The sequence below is a fragment of the Macadamia integrifolia genome, chromosome 3 (genome assembly GCF_013358625.1).
Source record: "Macadamia integrifolia cultivar HAES 741 chromosome 3, SCU_Mint_v3, whole genome shotgun sequence".
Lineage (NCBI taxonomy): Eukaryota > Viridiplantae > Streptophyta > Magnoliopsida > Proteales > Proteaceae > Macadamia > Macadamia integrifolia.
This window is the reverse complement of record NC_056559.1, coordinates 6,680,769-6,696,817: the sequence shown is the minus strand read 5'-3', so window position 1 is coordinate 6,696,817 and position 16,049 is coordinate 6,680,769. Positions and strand designations below refer to the sequence as shown.

Here is a 16,049-nt window from a genome sequence, read left to right as displayed (position 1 = left end):
GGAGACAATCTAGAACTCTTCAAATGCAAAAGTGACAATGGTTCACTTGGCTGAAGAAAGAGGTAAAACGAAAGCGAAAAAGATCATCGAAAGTGGAAAAAAGACCACCCCTGTCTCTGATTGGATGCCAATGTGCCTCCTCTTATTGATCCTGCACTGACGCATAACGATCCCCACTCACCGCCAAAAAAAAAACACTCTTATGAGTGGTCCTTTCACTCATTAGTACTCGATGACCAAGGTGATGGAAAATGACAAAACCCCCAAAGCCACTCCCATGAAAGAGACCATAGCCATTAAATTAAATAATGTTTTGAAGAAGCACTGATCGTAGTCATGACTCAACTTGAAAACAACAAAGGAAGGAGCTGTGGCTTTGTCATGAGAGGTCATGCATGACTCAACGTGCCAACTGTAACTGGATTGTAATAAGTATTAACTAGGCCGCCACTAGCACTCCCTTGTCTCCATCTTATATATCACGATGTTAGTGTACTTTCGCCCTCTCGCATGAGTATTTTTATTATTTTTTTTCTTTCATACCTTTATCATATGAGTCTCATGTGGATGATATCGTTATCTGTACCACCATTAGTGTGGTGTGGGAGATTCTCCTACACTATCACCCTCTCCCATAAATCTAAATAGCAAGTTATATAACAACACTAATTTATTTCAATAAATCTTACACATGCTAGTATTAGTGGTGAAACCTATTAATTAGTTTGGATTTATCATTCTATAAATTAAAGAAGAAAGTTTTTCTTCACCCACGGTGAATGTTCACCCACAAATCTAAGGTCATCATTACTCTCTCTTATAAGTTCAAAGTCCGAAATAGCCATTCTATTCCTGAACATCCATCCAAATGCAACAATGGTCATAGGTAAAGAAATTCCACTTTCAATGTGGCTTAAGAAAAACAAGGCTCTAAATTGAATAATAAATTCTACTTTTTTATTTTAAGCTTTATAATGTGTTTGATGATGGTGTTTTGTGTTCATGTCAATATTACAATGAATTATTAGGCTGCGTTTGGTAACGTTCTAAAAAAACATTTCTGGAGTTTTTTCGTTCTATGGGAACGAAAAAATGGAATAAAGTGTGGTGCATTTATGGTGTGTTTTGTTTTTTGGAACAAAAAGTGGGAAAAAAAAAAAAGAACGAGAATTTACAGAACGAGAAAAGGTTGTTCTGTCGTTCCAGTTTTGTTTAAAAAAAAAAAAACGATATTTTGACACAAAAACTGAAATTTTCGTTTTTTATACGAAACGCCGTTTCTGTTTCAGAAACATTACCAAACGCACCCTTAAAATTGAAAAACCTACCTTAGACTGACTATGGGCTTAAAAAAAGATGGGTCGGTTGGTGATCTTGGGCTGGGCTTGACTTACTAGACCTCATGATGATTCAGGCCTTCTCTCCTTACATCCTAATGCCCAACCCTAGAAATTTCTTAAGTGGGGCTAATCAACTGAACATAGATATGTTCTGAATACAAGTCCCACAGCTATTTTATATGAGGAAAGGTTGAGAGGATCAATAGAAAGAAGAAAAGGACTACATGTTGGATCCTAATCTTTTGTCAATCATCTCTTATCTTTTTCCCGTTCTCAGAGTCAAGACTCATCCAGATTTGATTTCAGAACAGTGCAAGCTGTTATCTAGTGTGGGCGAGCTGTTCTCTCTTTGTAAGGATAGAAAGATAAGAAGTGACCAAGCCAGGAAGAAGGAGAGCAAGAGCACCAGCAGTCAGAAGATAAATAATGGTGATGCTGATACATAGGTTGGAGTTTTAATGAAAAGGTAAATATTTGAATTTGAAAAAGAATTTTTGACATGTACCAAGACCGTTTTACTATATATCCAATAATCAAATTGTTGCGGTAAAAAATGGTCCAGATAAGGAAGAGCTGGGCTATCCCAACGGGAGACTCTTATTCCTAAGTTAGATTTCTTTTACCAATATATATTTAAATAGAGTTTCACTATGAAGTGATCAATTCCTATAAGGGGGCATACCTTACAATTTGTAGGCAATGACCAATGAATGTGGTAGTTATGGAGAGTCCCTCTTTGACAAGGAGTCCGTTTTAGGTAGGGGTGTCAATTTTGAGTCAACACCGCTAGGCCCTATCGAGCCCAACTTGGACTGGCCCGATTAATTAACATGTCGGGCTTGAGCATGATAAGGTTATTAAATGGGCGTTCACGGTGCAGGTAGCTAGGCCGTCGGGTGCTCGACCGAACCAACCGATTATACGCTTGACTTGAACCGACTCGTTGTAGCCCGACCAAGCTAGACCAAGCCCGACCCTTTTTATTAAAGAACAACTATAATTTCATATCTTTCTCTTCTTTATTAAAGATTTGCATCACTTCAACTATGATGATTTTTTGTCTAAAATTATAGTAATTTAATATTCAAATTAAACAATTATGGGTCTTTACCCACTTAAGAAAAAAATTTTAAGGTAGGCACATTTAAAGGCCATTTGAGCCCATTTAGACTTAAATAGGTTTGTAGCTCGGTTAAGGCTCGGTTAAGACCAGTTTAAGGTAGTCCGATTAAAGCCCGACACTAACTGACCCGATTATAAACCATACCATACCCCCAACGTTAGGCCAATTTACTTAAATGGGCGTTCACGACACAAGGTTTCTAAGTGGTTAAGCCCAGCAAGGCCTAACCTAGACTGGCCCGGCCCAACCGGTTGACACCCCTAGTTCTAGGTAGGAGATCTCCTGAGAGAATCTTGTTACGAAAGTTGTCGTATCTGTCTTCACTAGCTTCAAGCGATAAGATTTGCTAAGCTAGACGGTCCTTAATTCTTGGGATAGCATCAGTAAATTGATTGAGGTCGGGTCAGTTGTTCGATCTTACTCATACCTTATTCAGCTCGTACCTTGCTCAATCGGTAAATAGTGACTATAGGTACAGATCTCCCCACGTACGTGTAAAACCCCGTGTAAATGCCGACTGGTGGACGATACCCTCATCACAAATTTACCATATCATTCTTTCATATCACAGAATAGGATGAATGTATCCTTAAAATAAAAAAATGAAAGCACCCATAAGGCCATAACCCACAAAACCACAGAACTGGCTTTGCATGAGGACACCAGGGCTAGGCAGACCATAAGAAAACAAGCAATGTACAGGGACAGAGACCACTACAAACATCTCACATTCACTTGGAGTTAAAAAAAAACTTCAGGTAAGATGCAAGGAGACAGCAGCTCCAGAGGGGAGTGGGATAGGCCTCCTCTCCAATGATTGCAACCTCTGATCATTTTTCAATATAATTTAAGGGTTAAGAGAGTTTGAGCACGCATTTTAACATCATTCGTTAATTTACTTTGTATCCATATTCCTATACTCAACTCAATACTCACCTGCTTTTCAGTATCCAGCAACACGTACATTTGTTCCTATCTAAAACACTTTCTTGTCCAAGTCTGACTTTGATTTGCCTTGAAGCTCCATATGAGAGAAATAAAAGAAGAGGAAATGAAATAAAAATTCGATAAAAAACATGAAATTTTTTGTGGAAGAAACACATAGATCTAAGCAAACCACATAGAGGGCATATCAATGAAGTCTGATGGAATAATTTTATGTGCAAAACGGTAGCTCTGAGAGCCTTTTTTTATTTTTTCTCTTTTTTGTGATTATTGTATAATTAATAATAAAATATTTTTAATTTAATTATTAAATTTAGTTTAATTTACAACCAAAACCCTTTGATTTGAAAGTAAAAATAAAGGAAAAAGAGCAATATATGGCCGTTGACTCTTGCACCCAAACATAGAGGGGGTGAAATAATGACTCTACCCCTATGAAATACAAAAAACTCATCCATATTGATACCCCTATGAGCTCCCTTATTGGTCCCTGCGTTGTTGCAGATGTCACACTTCCAGCAGCATTTTTCTGCCTTAAAAATAAAGATAGAGAAAGTGATGGCTCCATTAAAGGTATGGGGATCCCTCTAACATACACTCCCTTATGAATTTCTCTCCTTCCTAATCATTTGAACCCCTTTTTGTATGAACCATGCAATACCAACACCTCCTATGTTCCTGTTGGCTTGACGTAGGAGATGATATTTTTTACATCGACAGTGTAACGATCTATTGTCTTAAAAATTATATCTGAATAAATATGAGGGGGAAACGAATGCTCCTTGCCGGTGGCCCCTAGCTACACTCAGATACATAGGGCAGAAAAATGACGTCTCCACCCTTGTGAAACCCAAAAGACCCACAATCTCTTGATGCCCATGTGGCCAAGTACATCCCTTCATTGGCCTCCACACTAACGCAATGACCGCTCCACCATGGCTCATTATTTCCCTCGAAAGATAATTACCAAATATGCTAATAGATTTAAGTAATATTTTTTTTTTCTTTTTCAATTTAACTTCACTTCCCTTCTCTAGCTTTTACTTACAATTGGAACTAGAAAGTAGGTACACCGTAGTAAGTAGAGGCCTCAACAATTTGTTTCCAATCACTTTCAACCTAATCAGTCTCTAGTCTCTATTCCCTACCAATTTAAGGCCGTACATTGTTACATTCCGTTGAATTAATTGGTCCTCATAGGCTAAGCATGGATATATTTTAATTTGTTCGATCAGTCGATTATTGGTCCAAAGTGAGACTTATATTAATTAGACTATAATCAAGCTAGAAACAAGCTAGTTGGTTATTAAGGGAGAATAAACGGAATAATCTGGCTATACAAGGATTGACCAGGCTGTAAATGACCTATAAACAGTTGGGGTAACGTTGTCACTCAGTTTGGATCGGAAGCTCGTCGGGTACAACCTAACACCTTGAAGGCTAGAATGACCAGTTCATAATTAGGCTAAGCAAATACTCGACAGCTTTCGTTATCATAGGGTATTTCAATGTTCAATGTTGCTGCAACCCTTACTTGTTGCCAAAGAAATGAAATCTTAAAGAGTATTTTTGCAAATACAATGTTCTAAGAGGATATTTATAAATCCAAGGGGAAAATTAATTATTAGATTTGTTTAGCTGTGAGTAGGACCAGGTAGCAGTCAAGAAATTTCCTGGGCCGAGAAACTTTCAATCCTTTCTTTTTCCGTCAGCAAAAGCTTTGAAAGGGATTCTTAGGGTCAGTGTTTCTGAGAATGTAAATCAATGTATATTCTCAAATTCTTATTATCAATACAATATTCTTTCCTCGAAAAATAGTGGAGGGGGGGGGGGACCTTTCAAGAGAGATGTCAAATGCCATTGAAACCTAGGTAGGAGCCAAGTTTATGATAACATCAGTCCAGATCTGAATTGGATGGTATCGAAAAGATTTACCCTCAGTTCTTAATAAAAATATGTTTATTATTACACTTCTACCTTTGAGACTTATCTGTGCAATGAGATTGGATCAATTATTATCGAAGATCAATCAAGGCTGATATCATTCTAATTCAATCAAATAGATCCAATCTAAGTTTTAAAATCATACATAATCTGGGATAATTGTCAAAGATATAGAATAATTCATTTTCCTTTTAAGTTTACAAATACCCTTTTAAATTTAATATTTTTTAAATTATCCTTCAAAATTCCATTTATTTGACTATCAACCCCGGTAGTGGGAGGAATCTCAATTTTTTCTAAAAGAGTGAAAAGTGGAGGAAGTAGTACATTTTAGCGAGTAGGTCGGAAGTGGTCCATTTTACTGAGTGATATCTCATATCTGTCTACTCCCAATGTAAGGTGTAATCACAAATGGCTGCTTTAACCCACCACACAGTTCCATAATATATTTATATTGTCACTTATTCTGGGTAGAAGTCAAAAGTTATTATTGAGGTTGGCGATGCAAGTGGGGGTGGGCACACAGGCACACACAATGGGACCTGAGTGAGATTTTTGAGGACAGCTGTGATTGATTTTTGGCTGAGTGTAAGGTATTGTTCTCAGGTCTCATTCATTGAATGCTTAATATCAAAGTAGAAAAGTCACAAGACCTTCCTCCCTATGAGGCTTTAAATGCTTTTTCCAACTCTAATCACTCTACACAGAGTACACCACTTCCACAACTAGAGAGAGAGAGAGAGAGAGAGAGAGATGGTGCATTTTGTGTTGGTACATGGTGCATGCCATGGAGCATGGACTTGGCACAAGGTTAAGGCAGTGTTGGAGAGTGGAGGACATCGAGTGACGGCGATCGACCTTGCGGCTGCAGGGATCAACATGAAGAGGATAGGTGAGGTTCGTACCATGGCTGACTACACACAGCCTTTGATGGAGTTGATGGCCTCACTTCCTCAAGGAGAGAAAGTACTACTAGTAGGACACAGCTTGGGTGGCCTCAGCTTAGCTCTTGCCATGGATAGCTTCCCTCAAAAGATATCCGCAGCTGTTTTTCTTACAGCTTTCATGCCCGACTCTACACATTCCCCTTCCTATGTCTTGGATCAGGTACTTCATACCCCTCTCTCTCTCTCTCTCTCTCTCTCTCTCACAGTTTGTCTTTGGGTGGATCTATATGTGTGGATTAGATTCGTTCAAGAATGATTCTTGTACGAAGATAAGAATGATTCTCGTATGAGGACATGATCCGCTGTTTCATATATTCCACGGTCTCCATCAAACAAGGCACCATCTGCTTCAGAGTACAAGGTGGTCAACGGTATGGTAGGAAAAAAAATTGGCTGTTGCCTCCGCTAGCAGTCAAGGGAATAAAATAATTAACTTTCCCCCTCATTCACAAACTTGCTTTTAAGTTTTAATATTTTCCAAAATATCCATAAAGATTTCATTTCTTTGGCTGCAACCTGAACAAGGACCACCAAATTTCATTTGCTGGTATCAAATGAAATTGGTCACCATGGATATCGATATATAGCATATATAACCCAATTCCAATACCCAAATCCATGATTTCTTTCTGTCATATGATGAAAATGTATGGTTTTCAAATTTTGTGTTGTTCCCAGTAAATTCATTTAAGCTTTAAATATGATTTTGGAGAAAGTACGAATATTCTTTTAAGGCATGCCCTTTTGGCAATGTGAAACATGGATACCACGGTTTTAACCATTAGAGATCTAGAGAATGATGTGAATTATTAAATTTTAGAATTTAATTCAATCAAATAATCTTCAATTTATTCGTATGCATTCTTATGTATATATCTCCATTTATGTTAGTACACACATAATTACTTTAACCATGATTATGCACTTTCTAATAGTTCTTAATTTCTTGCAGTTTTGTTTTCTCACTTGAAAATTTTGACTGGATTTAAAACTTATAGACATGATAGTGGAAGCTTCAGGTTTGATAATCCACAAAATTTTGATCTATCTTGGATGAAGCTTGACTGCTACCTGAGTCGCAGCCAAGTAGCTGCAACCCCCGCTTCTAGCAAGAGAAATGAAATCTTAAAGGGTGTTTTTGAAAATACAATAATTTAGGAGGTTATTTGTGAATCCTTATTCTATTTCTTTGGTTAATGAGCAGACTTCCTACAACCCAAGTCACTGGCAAATTTTTCCCTCTATCTGAACTGCCCTGTGGTAGATATTTAAGACCCACTTGCCTTAAATGGCTTACTATTTTTCTATATTTGGCTTGAGATAAAAAAAAATGCCTAACAAAGTCCATAACAGAAATAGGTCACCAAAAAAAACCCTTAAACCGACACCATATATGAGGTCCCAATGGCAGAAGGCATGAGCAAAACATGAAATAAAGAATGGACCACATATAATATTAGAAAAAAAAAAATATTTCAAACCATCAATAACAAGTGTGAGAGTTAATGATAAGTCAAAAGTTTGCAATTTTTGTCCACACATGAAAAAGAGAAAACTCTTCATGCAGTCCATGGACCCACATTATATTAAAAAAAAAAAGTATTTCAAACCATCAATAATAAGTGTGAGACTTAATGATAAATCCAAAATTCAATGCATATATAATAATGTTTCATTATCATTATTGATGGGACCCAAGTGATAAAAAATTTAATCCATAAAAAAATAGGAATCATTGGATCACTAAACCATTAATCAATATTAGGTTGTAATTTTGCTCCCAAGAGAAGCACAAGCAAATCAAGCAAGAGGGGGCCACGAACTCCCTCGGGCCTAATGTGAAATTTTCTTTTTCTTTTTCTTTTCTTTTGATATTATTTAATATCCACCTGTCAATGAAGGTGATGGCAACATGGATTTTTTTTAACACTATCCATTAGTAGTGCTAGTATTTGTCTTGAAATCAGATCACCTACCTCAACTCATATAGTCATAAATTCATGGTTTTATATTTGGATTCAATTTGTCTATAGTGAAAAGAAAATATTTCACCAAATAGATATTAGATTGGGTAAAAGATATTTTCAATCATGTTCAACTCGGAGTTAATAACAATATAAAAGTCCAATCATAGATCACATCGTGAATGGTGGTAAAGAATTTTTTCTTTTTTATTGTAAAGGAAAATTTAATTATTTTCTTTTATTACATTTTTGGAGTAGGTGGGTAGGTTGATGATCACTCAATTTTTTTTTTTTTTGTTACTCTACCCTATTGAGTGCCACTGGTCAGTCTACTGGACATTAGTAGAATCAATGACCACCTACTCTTAGTTACACACACGTACACTTGCATATTATAAGGTTTGATCCCACAATCTCTTCTCTTAGGTGTCGATTTTTCAAGTCGAAGATATCACCACTAGACTAAGCTTGTTCATAGTGATCACTATACCCACCTCCCTACTTAAGGGGGGGAAAAAAATGTGAGTTACCTTTGTTTTGTCTCTTTCTTCTTGTTGATAGTCAACACTATATCCAACTCCCTACTTAAGGAAAACAAAGAAGTGAGTCCCCTTTATTTTGTCTCTCTTTCTTCTCTTTCATGCTTGATCCAGTATTTGTGACCTATTCCCTTTCCATTGAGTAAGCACTATCAATTGAGATTTTTTTTTCAAGTGGTAGCACTTTTAAATGAGATTACATGAAAAGAAATACAAGATAGGACTAAAGTTATAGATTTATGTTTTTTATTTATAGAACTAATTGATTTGAGAAGTAAACTTTAAGATCACTGCCCAATCTGAGTCACCTACACTTATGTAGACATGAAAAGACTTTTCTTCTTTATCCTTGTGCGTTGTCGTATTGGTCTAGGCATTGATGCAGGCCACATGGCCTTTATTCTTTTTGACTTTAAGATAGGAAACCCTTGCCCACTCTCACCGTCATGGTTTACTTGGATTGGAATCTTTTATTCACCACAAATATGGCCGCATGAAAAGAAAGTTCTTGATCTGTGTGATTAAAATTCTCATTCTATGTTGATGTCTCTATACACTGTCATTGATCCCTATGTTAGTGAGTCTGGATCTTCTCCAATCAGTTGTATTCTCCAATCCCATCTTATACTATTCATGAGTTGTGATCCAGAGACAGCCAATTTAAAAGGAACCAACAGCCACGTATCAGGCAGTGATCTTTTGCTCTATTAGAAAATTTAAAAAATTGACCATAAATATATAGTCTGAAATAGTGAGGAATAGGATACTGTCATAATTTGCTATTAATTTGTTTCATGTTGGACAGTTTTCTGAGCGGGCCATAGCAGATTACTGGTTAGATACTCAATTTTCATCCGATCTGGATCCTGTGAAGCCAGCGACTACAATGTTTTTTGGCCCCAAGTTCATGGCCTCCAAGCTCTATCATCTCTCCCCTTCACAGGTCTCTCTCTCTCTCACTCAGTTTTTGCACTAAATGGCATTTTTTTTTGGGTAAAACATATAATACACCGAATAATATGTACATGTATCGTATCTTCTGAAATTTTACACCATGGATCATATTTTCTTCAAACTTAAGGATAAAAAATGATTGTTCAATTGTGTTGTATCCTATCTATATAGATCCCATATTAAACCATAGAAAAAAGTGTCCTAAAAGGTAGCATGACCTTTATGCCCAAACACATCAGGGAAAAATAACATCACCACCCTTTAGAAATTTCATCCCTGTTGATGCTCTTACTAGTACACCTATTAGTTCCCATGCTGGTGTTAGGGCCACATTACCTTTAACGGAACTCTCTCCCTATTAGTCATAAATGACACATTAATATTGTATATTTACATATGAAAATAACAGAAAAGTAATATAAAAATTCACATCTTGCATATACACCGAAAGAGTCTATTCTGTTACTAACGTGTTTACTTCGATTGTGGATAGCGTATTTGGTTTAAAGCACTAAGCGCTCTATGTCTGGAGGATTTGCGAACCCCACGTACTCACATGTCTGGAACCCATAACATGGATTTTGGCCATATCTGTGTTACTTTTTATTTTTTTGGGTGCATAATATATTTGTTACTTACTATGGGATTAATATGATTTTCGTTAAATACATAAATTAAAAAAAAAAAAAGTGTAAAAGACTAAAATATTAAAAACTATGATTAGCAATAACCAAGTTGGTTATCACTTATAACCATACTTTAATATAATAAAACCATAAGCAATTAACTGACTTAAATCTCAATTACTAGTATTTTAATGTATTAAAAACTATGGTTCAAAACAATTAACTTGAATGGATTTTTCTTTTTCTTTTTCATTTTCTTTTTCTTTTTCTTATAAGCAATAGTTAATTTAACATATTTGTTTCCATTGGCAACTGAAAAGGATTTGACACTAGCAATGATGCTGATGAGGCCTGGGTCCTTCTTTCAAGAAGATTTATCAAAGGGAAAGGCATTCTCCGAAGAGGGTTTTGGATCTGTTAATAGAATTTACATTGTATGCAAGGAGGACTTAGCAATTACAGATGAATTCCAGTATTGGATGATTGAAAATAATCCAGTTAAAGAAGTGATGGAGATGAAGGATGCTGATCATATGCCCATGCTTTCAAAGCCTAATGAACTGTGTTCCTGCCTGGTCGAAATTGGGAACAAGTATAGCTGATTGATTTAGTCTTGCACCTTGTGACGAATTGATACTACTCCTTTTTCCTAAAGCTAAAAAATTGTTACCAGTATATGTAAATAAGAGAAGGAAAAAGGATACTGATGGCTTAGTCATCATATGATCTTATCGTGTTTTTTGTCTCTGTAATCTTGGGGCCTGTTTGATAACGTTTCAAGAAACGCGTTTCTGCCGTTTCTGAAAACAGAAACAGCAGAAACGGAGTAAAAAGTGTTTGATAAAACTGTTTCGTTTCACTTATTTTTAGAAATAGAAATAAAAATTTTTACTTATTTATGGTTCAAGAAACAACTCAGGCGAAACAAGTTCAACTTGTTTCGTCGTTTTTAGAAACGACTTGTGGTCATTTTTTCATTAGTTACTATCGACTTCTAAAAACATGACTTATCAAACACCTTCAATTTCGTTTCTGTTTCTAAAATCGGAAATTTATGTTTCTGCCGTTTCTTGAAATAGAAACGACAAAAACGTTATCAAACGGGCCCTTGGTCTTCTTGTTATTATTTATAACTTCTCTGGAGTACTTACACCCCCTCCCTTTGTGTTTCTGTGTGAGTTCAAGGTAAGCCCGACCTGACCTTTGGCTTTCAGGGCTAGGATGGGTTGAGGTGAGTCCAATAGGACTGTGGGCTTCGGTTGACATATCCCAACCGGATTGCTCAGCCTACCTCATGGTTCAAAAACTCGGATTGAATCAATCAGAATTGGTTGGATCGCATCCCAAGTTTTAGAACCTTGGCCGGCTGAAGTTGAACTAAGGGAACCCAGTGTAGTAGTCAATATTTTTATCCCTAATTGTTGCCTATGATGGAATTCCTTTGAAAGCCTTGAGCACTTGTTTTTTGATTGTCCTTTCTCTAAGTCAGTTTGGGGAAGCATTCTTCGCAAGCTTTGGTCGAGTCCTAGAATTATTCTTCCATTTGAAAGAGAATGGAAATGGATTTTAAATGTTTTTAATGGTAAAACCCTTGGTGATCATCTTGGTAAATTGGCATTCAGTGTAACATTACATCATATTTGGTGGGAAATGAACAAAAGAAGATTGACTACTAATTCTCGTTTACTGGAGTACATTAGAGATATTATTACTTGTGATGTGCGAAATAAAATTCTTCATAATTTTGTTGTTTGCCTAGATACAAAAAGAAATCGGTTCTTGACTTATTCGTGGAACCTTCCACTCTTCTCTCCACCCCCTTAGATTAGGCATCTTCTTGAGACTTTCCTCTCTTCTATCCCCCTCCCCTATTTTCTTGTATCATTCTCTTTTTTATTGTACCCCCCTCCCGCTTTTTTTTATTGTATACCTCCCTCCTTTGTTTGTTTTTCCCTCCCCCTTTCTCATTTTATCTCTCCCTTCTTTGGCTTGGTTCTTCCCCTTCCCACCCCCCTTTTTGGGTATGTCTCCTCTCATAGGGGTTTGAGGTCTATCTCTTCAGGGCTTGGTAGGGTTTTCACCCTGGTCTAGCCAATTTGACTTTGTATATTGTATTTGTTTTTCTTTTATAATTTAATATATTTTTCATTCAATTAAAAAAAAAAAAAAAAAAAAAAAAAAGAACCCAGCGTTGGGCCAACTCGATTGCAATACCAGATAGACCTATATTTATTTGGGAAAAAATTGACTGATACGCTAAAAAATGAAATCCCAAAGGTAAGAGTGAAAAAAACCTTACCAGAGTGAGAATTTTCAACCGACCCCAAAATTCAATTTCTGGACTGCTACCGAGGGTATGCGGAACTTTGGCTGCTACTTATATACACCTTAGGAAACGCTTTCGTATGTAGTAGTACCTAAATCGAGTTGGAGGGAAAAGGTCCATTTTACTGAGTCATTGGTATCTGTACGTCTCCTCAATAGTGCTATCACAAATGTCTCCTTAACCCAGCTCAGTTCCATTATCTTATACCTTAGGCTACGTAGAGAAGTCAAAACTATTGACGTGATCGGTGATGCAACTGGGGCGAGAAAAAGTGGGGAGGGGGTTGTACAGGTCCAATATTACGGTTTACTAACATCAATTGGCCAGGTGGGGGCATCTTTCACCCATTTTCTATGTTCCCTTCATTCATTGAATGCCATCAAATTTGAAAAAAAAAAAAAAAAAAAAACACAAGGGAAGGTGTTTAGAGCTGCTTTCCTTCACAACCCCTTATGGCTTTAATGCTTATTCCAACTCTATATAAATTAACGTACAGAGAGAGAGAGAGAGAGAGAGAGAGAGAGAGAGAGAGAGAGAGAGAGAGAGAGATGGTGCATTTTGTATTAGTACATGGTGCATGCAGTGGAGCATGGAGTTGGCACAAGGTTAGGCCGGTGCTGGAGAAAGTTGGACATCGGGTGACGGCCTTCGACCTAGCGGGTGCAGGGATCAACATGAAGAAAATAGGTGAGGTTCGTACCATGGCGGACTACACACAGCCTTTGATGGAATTGATGGGTTCATTTCCTCAAGGAGAGAAAGTATTACTAGTGGGACAGCTTCGGCGGCCTCAACTTGGCTTTTGCCATGGATCACTTTCCTATTAAGATATCCGCAGCTGTCTTTCTTACAGCTTTCATGCCGGACTCTACACATTCCCCTTTATGTCTTGGATCAGGTACCTTATATATACCTCTCTCTCTCTCTCTCTCTCTCTCTTTACCTTGTGTCAGTCTTGGTTCATATTTTGTTTCATCTCCGTGATGACAGTATAAGGAGAGGACCCCAGCAGAATTTTGGTCAGATACTGTGTTTTCAACCGATCCAAACCATATGAAACGAACGACTACTATGTTTTTTGGCCCCAAGTTCTTGGCCTCCAAGGTCTACCAACTCTGGGCTCCACAGGTCTCTCTCTCTCTCTCTCTCTCTCTCTCTCTCTCTCTCTCAATCAAGTATTTGCACTTATTAGTTGCTTTTATAGGTGACATTTAAGGGTTCTAGTGTTTTTAGTGTGAAAAATCATATTTGTTGGTTATTGGAGAAACATTATATTTAATGTTTACAAAAAATTAAGGAAAAATAATCTATGTCGGTCTAGCACAGGAAACATCCAGACACAGGTAGGCACGAAAAGATCACGTTACACCCCTTTTGTGTGTGTTAAAGGTGCGAATTCTGCCATTGCTCTCATTGGCCTATGCGTTTGGTGTTTCCTATGCTAGACCGACAAGGGTTCTTTCATCCAAAAAATAAACATAAATTTGTAACAAAAACAAACTTAATAAATTTGACTCTACAGCTCGATTCTCTCTACCATCATCACTAACACCACCACTTCCACTATCACTACCACCACCTCTCTAGGGCTAATCTAAGTTTGATCATACTTAAGTAAATAATTGTGCATATAATTAATACACCTAGTAAAATGTACATGTGTGATATCTTCGGAAATTTTACACCATGCAATGTATTATTTTTTTAAATTAAGGATAACATTAAAGAATATTTCAATTGTTGATTTAACATATTTGTTTCTATATTGGCATCTGAAAGGATTTGTCGCTAGCATATTCTCTGGTAAGGCCTGGATCCTTGTTCGAAGAAGATCTATCAAAGGGGAAGGCATTCTCTAAAGTTGGATTTGGGTCTGTTAATCAAATTTACATTGTTTGCAAGGAGGACTTAGCAATTACTAATGAATTCCAGAATTGGATGATTAAAAATAATCCAGTTAAAGAGGTGATGGAGATTAAGAATGCTGATCATATGCCTATGATTTCAAAGCCTAATGAACTGTGTCGCTGCCTCTTGGAAATTGGCAACAAATATGGTTAATTTACTCTCCCCACTCTTGTAATTTAGCACTCAGAAGTGCCACCTTTCTTCTTGTGACTAATTGGTACTTACGTTTTCTATATCTATAAGTTGTTACCTTTATAAGTAGTAAATAAGAGAAGGGGAAAGGATGTTGATGCTAAAACTATCTTCTTCTTCTTGATATTTATATCTTCTCTTGAGTTGCCCTCAGGGTTGAGGTGAGCCTAATAGGGTTAGGCCTGAATTGAGATATCCTAACTCTATCTCAGGGCTGCCAAGCCTAGGTTGAAGGGACTCAATGTTGGGCCAGCTCGCGTAATTGCAACTCTAGATATACCTATTATTTATTTGTCCACCTTAGGAAATACTTTAGTGGCATAATATCTAAGGTTCTCTTTGGTATGATTTCTATTTGTATTTATTAAAAATTTTTTAGAAATTATTTGTGAGAATAAATTATTGACCACAAATAGTATTCATTTGGTTACTATTAATAAAATAGATTATATAATGAGAAAATAGGCTTGAGTTTTCACCTTCAGCTTTGAGCTTTGAGCGAGAGAGATGATAGGATTTGGGGTTTTTTATTAGAAAGTATAAGCATACTGGAGTTACCTATTTTCCATTGATTTTGAGAGTTTAGCACACGTGGTCATTTAAGATAGAAAAAATCAACATAAATGATTTGTTGCCACAAATCACAAATAGCTTGAGAGTAATTTGTGATTTGTGATTTATTCTAAGTTATTATAAATAGAAATAAGTACAATAAAATATACCAAACACTTGTAAAAATAGAAATAAGTCAAATAAATACAGATAGAAATCAAACTGAAGAGAGCCTAAATTTTGTATCTTAATAACACTTTTTCCCTTGCTTTTAAGTTTTCACATCATCCGATTCCTCGTAGTGGGTCAATTTTTTCAACTAAACAATCCATTTTTCCTAAAATGAAAAAAAGGATACAATTGGAATATTATTTTCCTAATAAGATAAAGGATTTTATTTTTTGCAAAATAAATAAGAATATAATCAATTTCCAATTAACTTTTGCTAAACTATTTAGCAATTAGATGTACAACGCCCAACACAGGCCCAGCCCAAGGCCAAAGGGGTATCGGTGCTCTTTGAGCCTAGCTTGCACAAAGGGTTCAAAGAGTCATAGGAGAGTCCACTAATGAGGTGCGATAAAATGTTGTTGTTCTTTCTGTGGAGAGGAGAGAAATAGACACTAAGTTGCTAGTGTACCTGACTCCAGTGGCTCAAATAACCTTCTCTCTTTTAAGGATGAGTATTC

At 36.6% G+C, this 16,049-nt stretch overlaps 1 protein-coding gene and 1 pseudogene across 1 annotated transcript; both read left to right on the top strand.

Annotated features, from left to right (window-relative positions):
* Window positions 1–6,048: 6,048 nt before the first annotated feature.
* Window positions 6,049–11,103, top strand: LOC122072840 (salicylic acid-binding protein 2-like). The gene is made up of 3 exons (XM_042637268.1): window positions 6,049–6,459; window positions 9,608–9,745; window positions 10,703–11,103. Exons 1-3 carry the CDS (start codon window positions 6,106–6,108, stop codon window positions 10,982–10,984), a joined length of 774 nt encoding a protein of 257 aa, XP_042493202.1. The 5' UTR covers window positions 6,049–6,105; the 3' UTR covers window positions 10,985–11,103.
* Window positions 11,104–13,256: 2,153 nt separating this feature from the next.
* On the top strand, window positions 13,257–14,769 carry LOC122073756 (annotated as a pseudogene).
* Window positions 14,770–16,049: the final 1,280 nt, after the last annotated feature.

Excerpts from the sequence above, each read along its gene's own strand:
- LOC122072840 (XM_042637268.1), top strand. The coding sequence starts at position 6,106 with ATGGTGCATTTTGTGTTGGTACATGGTGCATGCCATGGAGCATGGACT. Across the intron at positions 6,460-9,607 it reads CTTCCTATGTCTTGGATCAG|TTTTCTGAGCGGGCCATAGC; the intron begins GTACTTCATACC and ends CATGTTGGACAG. Across the intron at positions 9,746-10,702 it reads ATCATCTCTCCCCTTCACAG|GATTTGACACTAGCAATGAT; the intron begins GTCTCTCTCTCT and ends GCAACTGAAAAG.